At 34.7% G+C, this 19,547-nt stretch overlaps 1 protein-coding gene across 1 annotated transcript; it reads left to right on the top strand.

Moving 5' to 3' along the window:
- The first annotated feature begins 212 nt into the window (after positions 1–212).
- On the top strand, positions 213–15,933 carry LOC120349868 (protein aveugle). The gene is made up of 3 exons (XM_039421107.1): positions 213–478; positions 2,634–2,747; positions 15,680–15,933. Exons 1-3 carry the CDS (start codon positions 443–445, stop codon positions 15,869–15,871), a joined length of 342 nt encoding a protein of 113 aa, XP_039277041.1. The 5' UTR covers positions 213–442; the 3' UTR covers positions 15,872–15,933.
- Positions 15,934–19,547: the final 3,614 nt, after the last annotated feature.

The raw sequence follows: 19,547 nt of genomic DNA, 5'->3' as shown, positions 1-19,547 counted from the left end.
TTAGATGTTTCTTACCCAGGAACAATGCCCTCGAGTATTGGTAGAGAGTTTGTAAACATTCTTTATAAAGCTAACCTGCTATTCTATCCTTCCAAATTTGAAATTTTTTTCTTTCAGAATAAAAATGTTACCGCTGCTAAGTATTCTGTGATTACGGTGGTCGTTCCCGGTTGCTACTTCCTAATATTAGATTTTTATTATTAGGTCGCGATGATCTATACTATACAGATTCCAATTTCCAAATAACATTCCTTTGGAATATTGGAACATTGGAACTATATCCACTGTGCTATAACCTCAAACTATACTCCTCTAATTCTAATAAGAATAAAAAATTAATATAAAATATTTTCCAAATGAAAACATTTAGAAATTTTTTATAGTTTTTCATCTGTTTTTAAATATTGATTACAATTCATAGTGACATCGAATTGGCTCAGGAATGGTCGAGGAAACATTTTCTGGTAATAAACCAAAGGTAAAAACAAATCTCTTCATAAATTAACATTTTTAGCTTAATCACCTAGACTAAGGCCGCGTTTACAATAAAATGTTAATAACGTAATCCTTATAGATTCTGTTAGAACGGAACTTGACAAACACATATGATCATCAAGTGTATGATAAGTTATTATCAATCTAATAAAAACTATAAGGATATAAAGTTATTAACATTTTGTTAATAACTTTGATGTGAAGGCAGCTTAATACTTTTTTCTGAATCATAAATACATTTATTATAATAAATTATGAATGTATAATATAAAACACGTTTTGTACAGCATTAACACGAATAGGCCTACCAAATGATTATAATACATTACTAACACAAATAACGAGTATTTTAGGCTACTATTTATGCATCATGAAAATAACATGGAATAAAAACTACCAATGATTATATTATAATAAAATGCATTAATAATAGGCTCATATTAGATTATAGCTATATTATGCTCAAAAGTGTTTTGTAGTAGACTGTTGTTGGTTTTTATTATATTAAGCATTTATAAAGTGAATATAAGTTCAAAATTATTTTCTAAATACCGTATTAAAAAAGTTGAATTATTGATAGTGTAGAGTTGTAGAGAGTGGAGTTTTAAAATAAAAAATAAATGTGAATATGATATAATCAATTTCAATTCTTATGAAATTGTTTGGCCACCCCAATGCCTACTCAATTTATAATGAGACCCATAGATTCAAGATTCGAGATCCATTTATTGTCAGAACACTTTAACAAAAATGCAAGACAAAGTCAACAATTAAATAAAAAATTCTAAAATATAACAATAAGCATTAATAGTCATCACAGTCACATCGTAATATATACAAAAAAAGACAAAGATAAGCAAATTCTATATAATATAATAAACATTTTTAAAACAGTTATATCACAGTTAAGAAAATACACAGACATCACCACAAATCATCATATATAACCATATGGACAGCAGTCAATTAGAATCTTTTTAACGGAAAACTTAAATCTATTAATATCACATTCTTTAATATTAGCAGGCAGTTTATTAAATAACCTCTTTCCAAATTCAACAAAACTTTTTAAAGTTAAATGGTAATTGCACTGTGATAATCTAAGTGCTTCTGCTTGTCTTGTAAAATGATTGTGAATATTTATTATTTATGGGTAAGATGGAAAGATTTTTTCTGGTATACATCAGACATTCAAACACATACAAAGTATAAACAGTCATAATATTAAGTTTTTTAAACAGAGGTCGACAATGTGCTCTACTATCTACTTTACAAATGATCCTTATGGCCCTTTTTTGTACAACAAAAAGTTTCTTCATATTGGCATCCCTCCCCTATGCCAAAATACCATAAAACAGGTGTGACTGAATTTAAGCATAATATACAGCTACCAACACATCATTGCTAACAATATTTCTTAATCTACATAACATAAAAATGCCTCTAGATATTTTCTTACCCAATGAAAAAATATGATTTTCCCATTTCTTATTACTTTGCAATGTGATGCCAAGAAATTTGACATAACTAATATCTGTCTTACAACCGAAGTCAAAATCTAACAACTGGGTCTTATCTTTATTGAGGCAAAGAAAGTTAGCAGCTGTCCAGTCCTCAATAGTATTAATCTGCCCCAATACATTCAAATTTGTAAATATCTTTTCACACTTAATCTGGACTGCCAGATCATCAGCAAACATAAAAGCCTTAATATCTCCATTACTTATTGCAGCTGGCAAGTCATTAGTATAAATAATGAAGAGTATAGGTCCAAGTGTGGAACCCTGGGGTACACCTGTCTGAACCTTCAAAAAATGTGAAAGAGAACCCTTATAAAAAGAAGCCTGAAATCTATCACTTAAATAGGAAATCATTAGCCACAGATCTTAGTTCACGCGGTAAAGTAGGTAAATTAAATTTTGTCATATTCTGTTACAGATAGCTACAAAGCATCTTTTACTCAATGAGGATATTTGAAAGTAACACATAACGAAGAAATTCTTATTTGTGCAGTTTCAAATTCCCTTTTAAAGATTCAAGTAACATTTTATTTTTGAACATTTCGTTTCAAATTGGAGAGCTCATTTAATCAAGAAATATTCAATATGAATTCCAAAATTTTATTATGGATTTCACAGACGAGAGCAGAGAGGCCTAAGCCAGTTTTCTTATGGACAGTCGCAGAAGTTCAAAAATGGCTTCGAAGACACTGTAGTGACTATTATCCATTACATGGTGATAAATTCTTACATGTAAGTAATTTTTGAAAATCCAGTACATATAAATTTAGTGTCTATATGTCTTTATGTAAGCCTCTAAAAGGTTGACTCAACACTTTCCGTTTCTTTTTTCCAGATAATACTAGGCAGTTATAGAGCTTATTTATAAATGACTATGTTATAAATTCAAAAACAATTCTGTAAACCATTTTTTGAAAATCGTGATAGAAATTTATCAAAATCCATTTTTCTCGAAAATATTGCGGAATTCCTACAATTTTCCCAGGAATAAGACTCATGTCAGTTTATAGGGCTTATAAATAGCTATCTAGGGTATGAATGTGAGATAAAATCGTCAGAGCCGTTTTCGAGTAAACAGTGAAAAACATGGTTTTTTCCTCATTTCTCGTTATTTTTCCGACATTTTGTATTGAATTTTATTAAAATTATTGTTGTCGAATTATCATGGTGTAGGGACCTTAGAATAAAAATTTTAAGTCAATCCGAGTTAACATGTTCACAGATACACACACACACACACACACACACACACACACACACACACACACACACACACACACACACACACACACACACACACACACACACACACACACCACACACACACACCACACACACACACACACACACACACACACACACACACACACACACACACACACACACATACATACCAACACACATACCGGGTGCGGCAGCAAAACTTCCTTTTTTAAAGTGAACGTCATCCAGTCAGCTGATGCCGTAGTAGAGCGAAATTGGTCTCGTTAGAGAGGTCAGACTATAACGTTTTCTTCCCAATATGTTCAGTCACCATCATGCATTGGAATAATGAGAAGCGTGAATTTACCGTTGAGACGTATTCTTCGAGCGGATGTTCTGTGATCATAACCCAGCGCGCATTTCGAAATCGCTTTAATTCAGTCCTTTTGGCTACTGTCCCGGACCGGAAATCAATTGTTACGTGGGTCATTACGTTTAGACAAACTAAAAGTGCGACAAGAAGAACTAAAGTTTCTCGGCCCATTAGGTCACCTGAGAATATTGAGGCAGTGAGAGTTTCAATGATGCGATCACCACAGCGTCCTGCGTGCAAACATAAAAATAAATAAATAATTTTATTTCCATTATAAAATTCACTTGACATTCATTTTAAGTTTGGAAATTATATGACCACTTTGACAAGTTGTGTGGTCATTGTTAGTAATGTATTTAATTGTAATTACTAAATTGTTAAGACATAGATTATTTTTTTTTGGAGTTCAGCTCATCACTTTACAGACATTTTAGCGCACGACGTCTGTAGCATCCTGTAAACTTTAATCACCATTCCTAACAAGCCAAGATAACCAGCAAGAAGCAAAAAAATCAAATATAACAAGACAACATACATGAGTAGATCTCTGTACAGTACAATGATATACAAACATACAATTAATAAAAAAACAAAGCAGCAAACAAAAACAATACCCAAACTGAAGAACAACTGGATTCATGAATTTCTCATCAACATAATCAACTCTAAATAAACAGTAATGCAAAAAACTTCAAACCGGGTTAATTCTTAGAACATCAACATCCGTTTGCATCCATAGTCATGCTTTAATTTTCTTTAAAAATTTATTCTTATTATTACATTTCCTGATATCCATTGGCAAACTATTAAAATATTGTGTACCCAAGTAACTAAAAGAATTTTTGAAAATCATTGTACTAACTTTTTGAGATCTAAAAAAATTTGAAACTGCTCGTCTAGTATTATAAATCAAGTTATCTGTACTCGTATTTCCACTTTTTTCATAGAATAATCGCAGAACCCTGAATACAAAAAGATACTGAACCGGCAAGACATTAATTGTTTTATAAAGTGGAAAAGAGCTTTCACGCCTTGGTTTCTTCAGAACTATTCTTATAAAGTGATTTTGAGTAGTTCTAATTGGTTTCATCAACGTTTTAAAGGTTCCACCCCAGCATGTTATGCAATATTGCAAATTCGAGTGTACCAATGCATAGTATAGCATTCTTAACACTTTTTCATCACAGAAGTTTCGCAAATAATAAAATTTCCTGGTTGACATTGTCATCTTATTATGCAATTTATTAATTTGGTAATTCCATCTCATTTTCTCGTCAAAGATTAACCCAAGATACCTGAATTGCTGAACTTTCTCTATTTCTTTGTTATCATAAATTAAGTTACAGTCGAAATCTAATGGTCTGGTACTAAAATTTATATAAGTTAAGTAGATAGGAATAAAACGTCTCATTCAAACTCAGACAAAGAATGATTGTTTATTTAATCAACATCATAATCTTAGCTGTCTCCATAGAGATAGTGGAAGACGTCAGCTGAGGCTTCCGTAACTACCCCCCTCCAGTCTTTACTATCTCTATTATAGAGATGTAAATAGAACTCATAAAAACAAAACATGGAAAACATAATAAAAACATTTTGGAAATCTTTCCTTACTCATCTTCATTATAGTTCCTTTTCGATCTTCTAATCTCACTCAAATGCACAATTTCATGTCTACCTCGTCCATTGTTGCGTTGCTTTTTTACCTCCACTCGGTTCCTATGTAGTAGATCAATCACTTCATATGGTCCAACAAATCTATGATCCGATTTCGTTCTCTTGTGATGATTTTTCTTGAAGATTATGTCACCTACTTTTATTTTATTCATGTCTTCAGCCACCTCCAAATTATACTTTTTTGTCCTCCGAACTTTCTCGTTCATGATTTTTCTCTCCACTTCTCTATGTTCCTCTGGATGCTCAACTAACTCAAATGGTGAAAAATTTGTTGAAGAATGTATGCTACTATTATATGCCAGAATAGCTCTTGCCATTGCTTCTTCCCCACAGATGTTTCTATCAACTTCTAATAAGTGCAAATGTTCAGTTAGCGTGCTATGTAAACGTTCCATCATTCCATGAGATTGCGGATGTCCTACTGTAGTGAAGTGGCTGTCGATACCAAGTTCCTCTAAAAGTTTTTTGATCCGATTGTTGTCGAATTCTTTTCCTTTATCCATTAACAACATGTTGGGGGTATTGAAGAGCCCAAAAAATGCTAGTAAATTTTGTTCCATGCACTTGGCTGTTTTATTCTTTAAAATCCATGCAGAAGCAAGCCTTGTAAAACAATCGATTGTAGTAAGATACTTCAGTTTATTGTAATAGAAAATGTCAACTTGAATTATTTCTGCTGGTCTTGCGGGAGTAGGTGTGACCATCTGAGGCGTCTTGTAAGGCTTTCTGTCATATTTTGCTATATTGCATGCTGCACACTTTCCCAGCACATTTCTTATTGTTTTGGCCATATTCAGCCAATAATACTGCCGTTTCAGGTGTTGCAACGTTTCCTTTTCCCCTCTATGGTTGGTTCTTCCAATGTGATATTGTTCTACAACCTTTTGTTGTTCTCTTCTATCTTCAACTGTTTTAACTTGTCTATCACAAATTATCAAGTGTATTTTTGAGTCCCAGCATTCATCTTTATGAAAGCTCTTAATTTTATCAATAAAATCTTTTTCCTTGGAAAATATAAAATAAACTTTCCCCCTTACCATCAACTGCTTTATTGTATGTTTCAGTTCATCATCTGTCGCCTGAGGGCCAATTGTAATTGTATAAGTATGAATTGGGCCATAACGATGGGTAGTTTTTGTTATACCTCCAAAGTTTTGTCTTTCAAGAATTATTTGATTACGTTTATCATTTATAATGCAATTTTCCATCACTTCCAAATTAATTTGCTTCACTTGTAGAGGATTTATATTCCGAGATAAACAATCAGCAACTACATTATCTACTCCTTTAATGTGTTGAATTTTGAATGAGTAAACAGCCAATTTTTCTTTCCACTTGGTTATCCTGGCGGATGTTTCTTTCAGCTTATTCATCCATAAAAGTGGCATGTGATCTGTTCTTAGCACAAATTCATTTCCGTAAAGGTATGGTCTAAAATTCTCAACACACCATACAATAGCAAGAAATTCCCTTTCAATTGTACTATAACGCCTCTCGGCCGGAGTAAGTTTCCTGCTTGCAAAAGCAACCGGTTTCTCATTTTGGGATAGTACACCTCCTATTGCTTCCCCACTAGCATCTGTTGTTAATGTAAAGGGTTGTTGAAGATCTGGAAACTGAAGTATAGGCGTTGAACAAATTGCTTCTTTACACTTTTCAACTGCTTGGATAACATCTGATGATATGGTGGAACTTCACACCTCTTTTTAATAAGTTTGTTAATGGTTCAGTCATCTGTGCAAATTTGTGAATGAATCTATATATATATAAAAGCGAAATGGCACTCACTCACTCACTCACTCACTCACTCACTCACTCGCATAACTAAAAATCTACCAGACCAAAAACGTTCAAATTTGGTAGGTATGTTCAGTTGGCCCTTTAGAGGCGCACTAAGAAATCTTTTGGCAATATTCCAACTCTAAGGGTTGTTTTTAAGGGTTTCAAGTTCGTCTTTTAGCATGTATATTCTTCTTCTCCCAATCTCTTAATTATAATTGAAATTTCCATATCATATGTTACTATAGAACTATAATCTAGATAGAGTACCTCTTCGAAACAGTTGTTAACTGGCAACTAAATTAATAATTTTGTCAGGTTGGCATTAAGTTGAGTTAACTTTGTTAGGTTGGCACCAAGTTGAAGATTTAAAAGCATTTATCGCGGAAAAATTGATTGGGGACTGCTACTTCAATCATGGGAATATTATATTACTAGCCGTCAGGCTCGCTTCGCTCGCCATATCCGTTTAGCCAGACGTTTTAGTCTGAACCCCCGACTGGATTGTCCTAACATATGATAAAAATGCTCAAATGAAAAATGCAGGCGAGCGAAGCGAGCCTGCTGATCTCATTCTTGGACGATCCAGTCGGGGGTCCAGGGGGCGGAGCCCCCCTGGCTAGACGGATATGGCGAGCGAAGCGAGCCTGACGGCTAGTTTTCTATAATAGCAGACCATGCCTAAAAATGTTTTTATCTCTTTCAAATTCTTTGGAATTGGAATGTCTTTTATTGCACTAATTTTCTGGCTGTCAGGACGAACTCCACTTTCCGAAATCACATGACCCATGAATTTCACTTCAGATTGACACAAGTTAGTTTTTTCCTTTGACAGCTTAAGGCCAAACTTCCTTATTCTTTCAAATAACTGTGTGAGATGTGCTTTATGATCTTCGAGATTCTTGCTGAACACAATGATATCATCCATGTAGATTTGTATTGCTTCTTCATTTATGTCTTCTAAAAACTCATCCATCAGCCTTTGAAACGTTGGTACTGCGTTTTTCAACCCAAAAGGCATCCTTGTAAATTCATAATGTCCTCTCTCAAAGCTAAATGCTGTCTTCTCCATGTCCCTTGGATTCATTCTTATTTGATGGTATCCCGACTTTAGATCCAGAGTGCTGAAAACTTTAGCTCCGTGCATTCTGTCAATCATATCCTCTAGCCTTGGAAGGGGATATCTCTCCAACTCTGTTTGATCATTTAAAACTCTGAAATCTACAACCACCCTATGTTTTGGCGGTTCTCCAGGGGAAGACTTTTTTGGTACAACCCATAATGGATTACAAAATGGAGAGATAGACTTTTTTATAATGCCCTGTTCTAGCATATCCTTAATGTGTTCTCTAATGATTTTTTTCATTGCATGTGGATACCTTCTGGCTTTTATAAATATTGGTTTTGATGACTTTAATTGAATTGAGTGCTGAACTCTCCCTGTTGTTGTCAGACTCTCTCCTTCATTATATAAAGTGTCCTTATACTTTTCCAGCATATAGAATGCTAATTTTTCTTGTTCCTTGTCTATAAATTGTTCATTACAATTTCCTCTCACAATGGAACCCATTAGTAAATGTTTTTCTTTAGCAATTGAATTTTTCGATTTATAATTTCTATCCCCCAACTTGATTATCCATTGACCATTTATATTGATAGGAGCAGCTCCAAGATCTCTCATCATATCACAACCAATTATCACATCATACTTGTTGTTCATTATTTCTGTTGATACATGAACTCTCATAATTTTTTTAAAACCAATCAATCCAAACAGATTTAAATCTACTTCCCCTTTTAAAGCTTTTCTTCCTGTCAAAGTTAACATTTCACAAGAACACCCTTCTATTTTCAAACTATGATCAATTTTTATTAATGCTTCTTCCGAAATTATTGTACTGTCCGATCCTGTATCATACAAGCAATAAACATCCCAACTCTTCACATAAAATATAGGTAGCTCTCCTTTTTTGCAATCCACTTTTTGTTCCTTGCTACCTATATTCCTCATCCGAAATCCTCAATCTTTATTCCTACCTTTCTTTGCCGATAATTTGGTTGATTTATTTTCCTTCAATTCAGGCCAGTCTTTTTCATTTTTCTCTCGATATTGACTTTCATAACGGTAACAGCTATTTTCACTATCTGAGGAGTGAGTTAAACTCTCTCCATCAGAACTACCTTCCAAATTTTTTTTTGCGATTTTCCTTCCTCCTCAAAGCATTGACTTCTCTTCTTCCAAAATTCTTTTTTGGGGTAACTTCCTTTCTATAAATGTAAGGACATTCTCTGGCAAAATGCCCTTCTTCCCTACACTCCCAACACTCGTTTCGTGCTAATTTCCCTTCTCTTTCCTTTCTATTTCCTTTCCCATTAGTAACCAATCCCTTTACATCAGTTCTCCATTTCTGGTTCGATCTGTTACCATAAACAGGGGAGGTTCTACTATTAAGTGAATATCTTCTCTTATTCTCAACCACTCTCCAATTTAAGTGTCTATGACTAGCTTCTTTCCAATAAGACTCCTCATCTTTGACAATTTGAATAGTCTCTTCTAAAGACTGAGGTTTTGCAATTTTCACACTCGTACATACTCGCTCCGAAGCTGCTCTTAACAAAACTTCCATTGATAACTCTTCATAGATTTTATTTCTCCATACCCCTTCCTCTTTAGTATTACACGAATCTAAAACTTTCGATTTCAATTCTTTAACCAATTGCGATAACCGATTGGCAAAACTACCAATTGACTCTCCCAAATCACGATTCAATTCCAACACTCTCATTGCCATTGCAGAGACTGATTTCCTTGCACCTGCATAACGTTCTTTAAGGGCTTTTTTAACATCCTCCCAAGATGAACTGAACGATACTCCCAAATCAACCATAATTGATGTACTTATTCTAGACAAGAAAAACGAATGCAGGTTTGTAGTTGTTAATTCATCAAAATTGCTGTCAATAATTTGAGAATGGATGGCATCCATTCTCTCTAAGAATAGACTAAGTTCTTTTACCTCTCCTTGGAACTCCTGAATTGATCCGATCAAATTCATGAGACATTTCACGTCCATAAGTGGTGGTTCTTTCCCGGTAATTTCAATATTTGATGCAATTTCCTTTTTCCTCCTTGGCATTTTCAAAATCTATCCGAAAATTCCTATTAACTTCAACTAAAAATACTAGATAATATTTTGGTTTCGGCACCAGTCAAGTAGATAGGAATAAAACGTCTCATTCAAACTCAGACAAAGAATGATTGTTTATTTAATCAACATCATAATCTTAGCTGTCTCCATAGAGATAGTGGAAGACGTCAGCTGAGGCTTCCGTAACTTATACTTTGTTTTTCCAACATTTATTTCCATATTATTTTTAAAACACCAACCACTCAGCAGCCCAAGGTCCTGAACTACCTTATTGTAAATATCCTGAGGATTTTGACCAGTATAAAAAATTGCTATGTCATCGGCAAATGCAGAAACATTACCATTGAAATTCTGGCCTAATAAATCATTGATAAATATCAAAAACAAGGTTGCCGAAAGTATTGACCCCTGGGGTACCCCCATTTTTACCATTTCCGGTTCACTAAGATGGTCACCAATGCGCACCTGTTGCTTCCTACCCATTAAAAAACTATGAAACCAATTTAGCGCTACTCCTCTTATTCCTATACTTTCCATTTTTATCAATAAAAGCTTATGATCCACTAGGTCAAAAGCTTTTCTATAATCCACAAATAATCCAGTAGTTTTCAATTTATCATTAATATTATTATAAATATAGTTTGTTACTTTTATCAACGCATCTTCGGTTGATTTGCCCTTTTGAAATCCAAACTGTTTGTCACTTATAAAATTCATTCTTTGCAAAAAAATTAGTCAATCTTACTTTCATAATTTTTTCTATTATTTTTGAAAAAACTGAAAGCAAACTAATCGGCCTTGTATTATCTATTTTTATTGAGTTTTGCTTTTTGAAGATTGGTACAATAACACTTGATTTGAGATTCTTAGGGAAAATACCTTTTTCAAAACTTAGGTTTATTAAATGAACAATAAATGGTGCAATAGAATTCGAAATATTTTTTATTAATTTAGTTTTAAAATTATCGCAACCGGATGACGTTTTAGACTTCAAACTTTTGATTACATTAACAACTTCAGGAACAGTGGTAGGAAACAGATAAAACGAATGACTGTTATTTTCAACTGGGCTGTTATCTTGCACTGATAAGCGTGAAGCAGGTACAGTATCATTTCTATCAACTGCAATTAGAAACTGATTTATTTCTCTAGCTACGTCCTGTGACTTTGAAATAATTGTACCATCAGAGAGCTCAACTTGTTCAATACCTTTATTCTTTTTAACTCCAGTTAGACCATTTATTATCTTCCACTGTTTGGTTGAATCAGCCTGGCTTCCTATAAGCGATTTTGAATAGTAATTATTCTTCTCAGTAATGATATCAGCCTTCAGTATGTGACAGAATGAATTAAAATACGTTTGAAAAGAATTATCATAGGGTCTTCGCTTTGCAATAGTATAAAGTTGTTTTGTCTTTTCTAATTTATTCAATAGCTTGAGAGTTATCCACGGACTAATTAATTGCGCTTTAGCTAGTCTTTATTTACAATTCTAGTTTTTGATCTGGATTCAATTGCATTATTTAATATATCTTCTAGCTTTTGATAACAAAGATTGACGTCACTAATTCTTGCAAAGTCTTCATATATTACATCTTTAATTTTATTATTGACTAGTTCGTAATCTATATAGACATTTTTTATTACTTTTTCGGAGTCATTTTGTTTTCTATTAAGCTTCCTATAAACAAGACCTAACATACAATGATCGGTGAGATTAACATCAAATATTGCTGTTTCATATCTGTCAATCCTTAATAAAAATATGATCTATGCAGGTACTGGTAAATTCTGTTTTTCTTGTTGGTGGAAGCTTGTGAGTTCCTATTTAATATATTATTTATGGTCATATCACCCATCAGAATTGTATTCGTATTCAAGATCTGAGTATAATCCGATAATTCCTCTATGAATTCATTCTCACTGAACTACTGTAGCCTGTACAAACAGCAAATTTTAAAATATGAGTTGTTCAATCTTACACTTAACAATAAAGAATCGGCAGTTCTCATACTATTAACTATACTTTGTTGTGCTGTTATTTCATCTGAAACAAAACACAACACTCCTCCAGATCTGTAATTCTCATTACATGAAGCAAATTTATTGTATCCTGGTATATTATAGAAACTCAGTTCGTCTGCACCTATCCATATTTCGCTAAATATAATAAAGTGCACTTATTTTTCATTTGTGAAAATTCTAACAAAAAGCTATCGAAGTTATTTCTAATGCTTCTAATATTTGCATAAAGGCAAGCAAATTAAATATTGTTATTTTCGGTAGAATTGAAAAAAGGTTCATCCAAACTCATGAATTCTTAAGTCATATGGACATATAATTATAATATTTAAATTACCTGATTCTTTTTTCTTTAATTAATTTACATTACCTAATCATTAAATGCAAGATTACTATTTGGAGTTAACGGAATCACTGATTTTTTAATTTATTCAATTTATTTAATCTACCAACTCTGATAAGCCTACATTTTTCTCCGCTTGCCTTTCTTACAAAAAACTTACCATCCCTACACCATGCATATTGAAAACCAATTTCCTGACATCTTCCTTTCAACTGTGAAAGAAATTGCTTATTGTCCGGTGATAGATTTTCGTTGATGAACACTGCTTTCTGAGAATAAGGGATTAACCTTCTTAGCCGTAAATTTTCCTCCCTGCTCCCTGAATTTGTTGATCCACACATCTCTCTCGAATTTGTTTGAGAATTGGACTACAATGGACGGTACCCTCTCTCTTTTGAACGATGGAATCCTGTGGGCTGCAGTGATGCAGCTGCTGCTGACGTCGACTCCTAGTGCAGCTCCCACGTCTTTCACCACACATTGAATGTCCTCATTAGGTGTGATGGGAATACCACTAATTTCCACATTATTTCGTCGCGAGTACTGTTCGAGGGATCTCACTTTTTCTTGTAGTTCATTCACAGTTTCCTCAAGTCGAAGATTTCTTTCACGTAGCTCCTTATTTTGTTTTTAATTTCACCCAATTCGTTTTCTATACCCTTTATTGAAACGTTTGTAGAGTCAATACCATCAGAAATGAACTCATTAGACTTTTTAATTTCAGATAGCTCCTCTTTGAATGATTTTAATTCACTGAATACCTCTTCCTTAAATTTGTCAAACATTTTCACCTTAAAGTCTTTTGATATATACTCACTATTGGATGCATCGGAATTCAAGTTCGCGAGGTCGGAAGATTGACTTTGACACTCTTTGCATTTCCAGTCCTTTCCCGATCTTGTACATCTTGCATCACTGCTGATACACTTCAATTCAATTCAATTCAATTCTTTTTATTTGCCATCAATACAATTTACAATAAATTATTCAAGAAATTCATAGAAATAAAAATAAAGCATAGCTTACAATCAAAACAAAAAATATAAATTAAATATATTTAAATCAAAATCTATTCATTAAGGCAACAACCCAGCAAGGAAAATCCTGTCCGCTGGGCGTGAGCATCAGTTCAATATTATTATATCAAATATTATTTTATTATTATAAATAAAAATAAATATGGCAAAATTTTAGAATCACGTAAGCAAACAAAAAAAATAAGGTTGAAAAAAAAATGTATATTATACACTTAACATGAAAATTTCGATCACATACACCACTACATTTCACTGATGAAACTTTTTCTAAAATTTTTTGATTACAAATGCCACAGAACGCCGGCATATTTATAAAATGAAAATGGAACTCGTTTTAACTGTAAACAATTTTGCCAATAAATACACGCCGGATTGAGAATCGAAAGATAACATAGAGCAGCACAGAGTTGCGTCTTATCTGTTCGGCTGTCCAAACTGAACTGGACTTGAACTGCTCTTGGACTTTCCGATCGTTCTGTGAGACAAATTCTTCATGATGATCTTAATTTCCATCCTTTCAAGATGGCAATTCTACAGGAACTTTCTGAACCTGACTTCAATTGAGGGCACACTTACCAGGACGCTTCATCTCAATTAGGATCGATTTGGAGTGGCCAACCCGATCTCCCGATTTGAACCCTTGTGATTTTCTTCTATGGTTTTTTTTGAAATCCCTTGTTCATGTAAACCGTTAAAGGCCTCTACAAGATTTTAAAACCAATATCAGGGGAGAAATTGCCAACATAATGCCTGCAATGCTGGCAGGAGTCATGACAAACGCCAGAATTCGGTTTACTAAATGCATAGAGAATAGGGGACCTCACCTACCTGATGTGATATTCAAAACTAATTGAAACATAACTTTATATATGTGTATACATTACAAAAAATAATAAAAAATTTTCTGATCCATACAAAGTGTTTTATTTACTTTCAAAAAAGGAAGTTTCGCTGTCGCACTCTGTATACACAGACCCAAAAATCATGGCTCTTGACTCATGGACCTTGGAACGTATAGAAAACTTGAAAATGGGGTGCCTTAATTATTTTTGGAAAGCAATACTTTCCTTACATATGGTAGTAGGTAGGTAAAATTTAAGTAAAAATTTGTTGTGATCATTGATGCAATGATAAATCATAGGTGATGGTTTCTTGCTCCATTCCGAGCTGCTTTGTATTAACACACTTTTTTTATGTATTTGAACAAGACATGCAGTCAATTTATTAAGTAAATAATTAAAAAGTTTTAATTACTGACTGAAGTACTTTCGACCGTCTAGCGATAATTTTCAACAGTGCAGACCGGAAATGTTTTGACGATTAGGAAGATTTGTGGTGTTTATTATGTGATCAAAAAGTTTGTTGGATTTAAAATTCAGCTGTTCATTTAGTATGTTGTTACTGTCTAGGATGGTGGCTTTATAAATTTTAAACTGTTCTGCTGTATTTAATTCATGTCCATTTATTTTTATTATTATTCTTTTTTTATAAAAATAAATGGACATGAATTAAATACAGCAGAACAGTTTGAAATTTATAAAGCCACCATCCTAGACAGTAACAACATACTAAATGAACAGCTGAATTTCAAATCCAACAAACTTTTTGATCACATAATAAACACCACAAATCTTCCTAACCGTCAAAACATTTCCGGTCTGCACTGTTGAAAATTATCGCTAGACGGTCGAAAGTACTTCAGTCAGTAAGTAAAAGTTTTTAATTATTTACTTAATAAATTGACTGCATGTCTTGTTCAAATACATAAACAAGTGTGATAAATCATAAATAATTTGTTGTGATTTAATTGAATGCAATTTCTAAGATTTTCCCATTCATTTATAACCTAAGATACTTTTTGGCAACGTTAGTAGACTGCCTTTCGTAGGTTTGTAGATAATTAAATTCTCTTTGAAATGATGTGTTATTTCACAATCCCAAGGTTTAGTTTCATTGTTATAGCAACTTTAATGTAGGGGGGTGATAAACCTACGATAAGCATAATTTTCAAGATGCATTGTTGGAGCAACAATTCTTGTTATATTTTTAATATTATTCTTGTTATTTTTGTTTGGTTGCAGCATGAGATCACGGGACGTGTGCTTGTGAGAATCAATGACAACACTCTTCTCAGAATGGGCATTGACAACCCCGAACATAGACAGGAAATTTGGAGAGAAATAATGAAACTTCGTTTAAAAACTGACATTCTAGAAATCAAAGATCTAGAACGTAATGATTTTTCATCATCTATTCATTCTATTATTGCCTAAGATACTAAGCCTTCATATTTACAATATATTATTTGGCCCTAATATACAAATAATTTATCAAATTAGCATTTTTCATTTTCATAAAGTATCTCAGTTTGGGTCCGTATCACAGAGACAAGTTTCATAGGAACATGTACTTCTATAAATGGCAGTCTCACAGGAACAAGTTCCCACACAGACAAGCTGAGTCTCACAGAGACAAGTAGAGTCTCACTGGAACAAGTAGAGAAGAAGAGTAAGTAAGAGTAAGTAAGTAACAAGTAAGCGTCTCATTCGAACAAGTAGTGTCACTGGAACAAGAAGAAAGATAGAATCCCATTCGAACAAGTGGAGTGTCACAGAGACAATTAGAGTCTCACAGGAACAAGTTGGTGTGGTGTGTTGCCTACACATGAAGATGAAGGCATTCTATTTGTTCTAGTAAATTGGATGTCATCTGCTTTTATTATAAAACACTACACTTGTTCGAATGGGACTCTATCCCTCTACTTGTTCTAGTGACACTACTTGTTCGAATGAGACGCTTACTTGTTACTTACTCTTACTCACTTATTTACTCTTCTTCTCTACTTGTTCCAGTGGGACTCTACTTGTCTCTGTGAGAATCAGCTTGTCTGAGTATATATATAGCACATAACGGAAAACACTTTGAAGTTTTATAATATAAATTGAAACAGGATACACATGACACGGATAGATTAAAAAATGTAAGTTTTGATGTAAGTGTTTTCAATCTATCCGTATATCTATATAATATAAATTTGAACAGGATACACACGACACGGATAGATTAAAAACACTTAAAAACTTACATTTAAACGAAAATTTTCGGGAGCTGGGCCCCCTTTGTCAATCAAACAGGAAGTGAAGTGGTGCAGATTTGAACATTCCAACGGTCGTACTTAGACCAGTTATAGAATAGACACGCTGGGAAGTCTAGTCTCTGAAGCCAACATCTACTGCCAAATCCACCCATCTTGACGTCACAACCAAGCTATATAACAACAATGCATTGAATAACAACAATGTAAGTTAAACACCACAAACACTTACACAACAAACTCAAAAAAGTTTTCTATAATTTCTATACGATGCGTGACGTCAAGATGGGTGGATTTGGCAGTAGATGTTGGCTTCATCGACTTTCAGTATGAATATATAATGAGCCGTGTCTATTCCATAACTGGTCTAAGGTTATGTAGACCATAGAGCACAGACAAACGGAGGCGCACTGATTGAAGGAGCATTATGGGATTAGTTGGTGGGCTATTATGGGTTACAAGCGGGATATTTCAAATTTGAGTGGGTTATGGATAAGGAAAGGTGTAGATTATGAATTGATAGAAATAGTATATAAATATATATAAATTAAAATAGAGGACACAAGAGGTAACTATCTCTTTACAGAATACACCAGTTACTTTTGTTTCCATATATAATCCTCCTCGTAATAGAGAGTTCAACTCTGACCTCCTATCTCAACTTTTTACCTCCTCCCCCTGTATGTTTGTTGCTGGTGATTGGAATGCCAAACACACAGCTATTGGCTGCAGGGTTACAAACATAGCAAGAAAATCTCTCCTCGAATTCATAGAAAAATCTGACACAGACATACATTTCCATGTCCCATCATCTCCCACACATACAAGTATGTGCAATCAAGCTGCTCAACCTGACATTTTGCATTATGCATTGTCAGTGGGACTCACAAAAACCTCCCTGGTTGAGGTGGTCGAGGACCTGTCTTCAGATCACCTGCCAGTGTTGTTCACTCTTGTGAATCCCGACTACATTGCAAGACCACCTCCACATCGCCTTACAGTGAAGTGGAGGAAGTATCATGAAAGTGTGTCAAACTCTATTCCCATCCTTCCAAGCACACATTCGAACACTGTCGACTTGGAAGCTCATACAGCAAATATTACGGAAGTTATAAAAACAGCACTAGCTGATAACACTTCCTTAGCCCCACCCCAACGACGCTCACTACTTCCCACTGAAATTCAAGTGGCTATCAGAGAGCGCCGCAGCACTCGCAAACGTTGGCAGATAACACGAGCTCCTGCTGACAAATATGCATTTAATAGAGCATCAAACAAATGCTCTCAACTATTTTTTTTATTTTTATTATTTTTTTTAACTACTCTCAACTACTCAACTACTTAAACTACATCGCCTCCAATCCTGGGAAGAGTATCTCACCTCTTTGCCACCCAACTCAGCCTGGCAAGCTACCCGAAAACTTCTCAGGAAAAAACCTCCAAACTCTCCACTTGAGGGCCCAAATGGCTTCTCAGACCAAGAGAAAGTGGATGAGTTCGCCTCCCATCTAGAACTTCACTTCTCAAATCCACCCTCCCTCATAGTCAAGAGCTCGACACCCATTTTAGAAAAATAGTTGACAGTGTTTTAGTAACAGTGCAAGACCCCACCCCAAATAATCTCTCACCTTTTACAATGGGAGATATAACAAATGCACTTAAAAATACCAATCCAAAAAAGGCCCCAGGTCTTGATGGTATTTCTGGGAAGGCCATCTTAAATGCGCCTCCAGAGCTAGCCCAACACCTGCTTGTAATTTTCAATTCCATTCTGAACACCCAACACTTCCCCTCAGAATGGAAAAAGAGCAAACTATTCCTGCTCCTAAAGCCAGGTAAACGCTCCACCCTACCATCCAGCTACAGGCCAATCTCCATACCCTGCTTTTCCTCAAAGCTATTTGAGAAAATGTTTCTGGAGAAACATATAAGAGATACATTAGATAGTGTGATAAGGCCAGAGCAGTTTGGATTTCGTGCAGGTTGTTCAACAACACTGCAACTAATGAAATTCTGCTCTCAGTTATCAGATTCTTTTAACAAGAAAGAGCACGTGGCTGCAGTCTTTATAGACTTCAAAGCAGCCTTCGACACTGTGTGGCTGGATGGACTACTCTATTAACTTTCATCTGTCTTTCCACCTTCAACAATAAGACTCTTCAAGTCATACCTTACTAATAGGTATTTTGAAGCTCACACCCGCACCCCATCTTCAGTAAACTCTTCAGCTCTCACCCCAGCAACAGCAGGTGTCCCCCAAGGATCTGTGCTTGGACCTATCCTCTACTCCTTCTTCATCAATGACATTCCATCTCTACCTTCAGTTCAAACAAGTCTATTTGCTGATGACACTACATTCCACTCGAGCAGCATGAATCTGAATAGGGCGGCCAGGAATGTTCAAGAGCAGTTAAACCTGCTTACATCCTGGTGTTCATCCTGGAAGGTAGAGATTAATCCAACTAAATGTGTGGCTGTCACCTTCTCCCGAAAACTTAAACTTCCTCCCACTCTCAAAATCCATGGCCACGCCCTACCATGGTCCCATACCGTCAAGTACCTAGGTGTAACTCTGGACAGAACACTCACTTTCAAACAACACATTAAAGTAAAAATTCAACACTGTCGTGTGCTGTTTGTACAACTATTCCCCCTCCTTGTCACCCCTTCACTCCCCCTGAAATTTCGGCTGCTCATATTCACAGCCATCATCAGGGCATACCTGACCTATGCCGCCCCAGTCTGGTTCCCTTATCTATCGAAGACCAATAGAAAACGTCTATTTGGCCTTCAAAACAGACTCATCAGAACCATCTGCAACTTTCACTACACAGTGAATAATAGGTTACTCTATG

Source organism: Nilaparvata lugens, chromosome 1, assembly GCF_014356525.2.
Source record: "Nilaparvata lugens isolate BPH chromosome 1, ASM1435652v1, whole genome shotgun sequence".
Classification (NCBI taxonomy): Eukaryota; Metazoa; Arthropoda; class Insecta; order Hemiptera; family Delphacidae; genus Nilaparvata; species Nilaparvata lugens.
Note: the sequence above shows the minus strand (reverse complement) of the source record. Positions and strands in the feature narration are given on the sequence as shown.

Excerpts from the sequence above, each read along its gene's own strand:
- LOC120349868 (XM_039421107.1), top strand. The coding sequence starts at position 443 with ATGGTCGAGGAAACATTTTCTGGTAATAAACCAAAG. Across the intron at positions 479-2,633 it reads TTTCTGGTAATAAACCAAAG|ACGAGAGCAGAGAGGCCTAA; the intron begins GTAAAAACAAAT and ends TGGATTTCACAG. Across the intron at positions 2,748-15,679 it reads ATGGTGATAAATTCTTACAT|CATGAGATCACGGGACGTGT; the intron begins GTAAGTAATTTT and ends GTTTGGTTGCAG.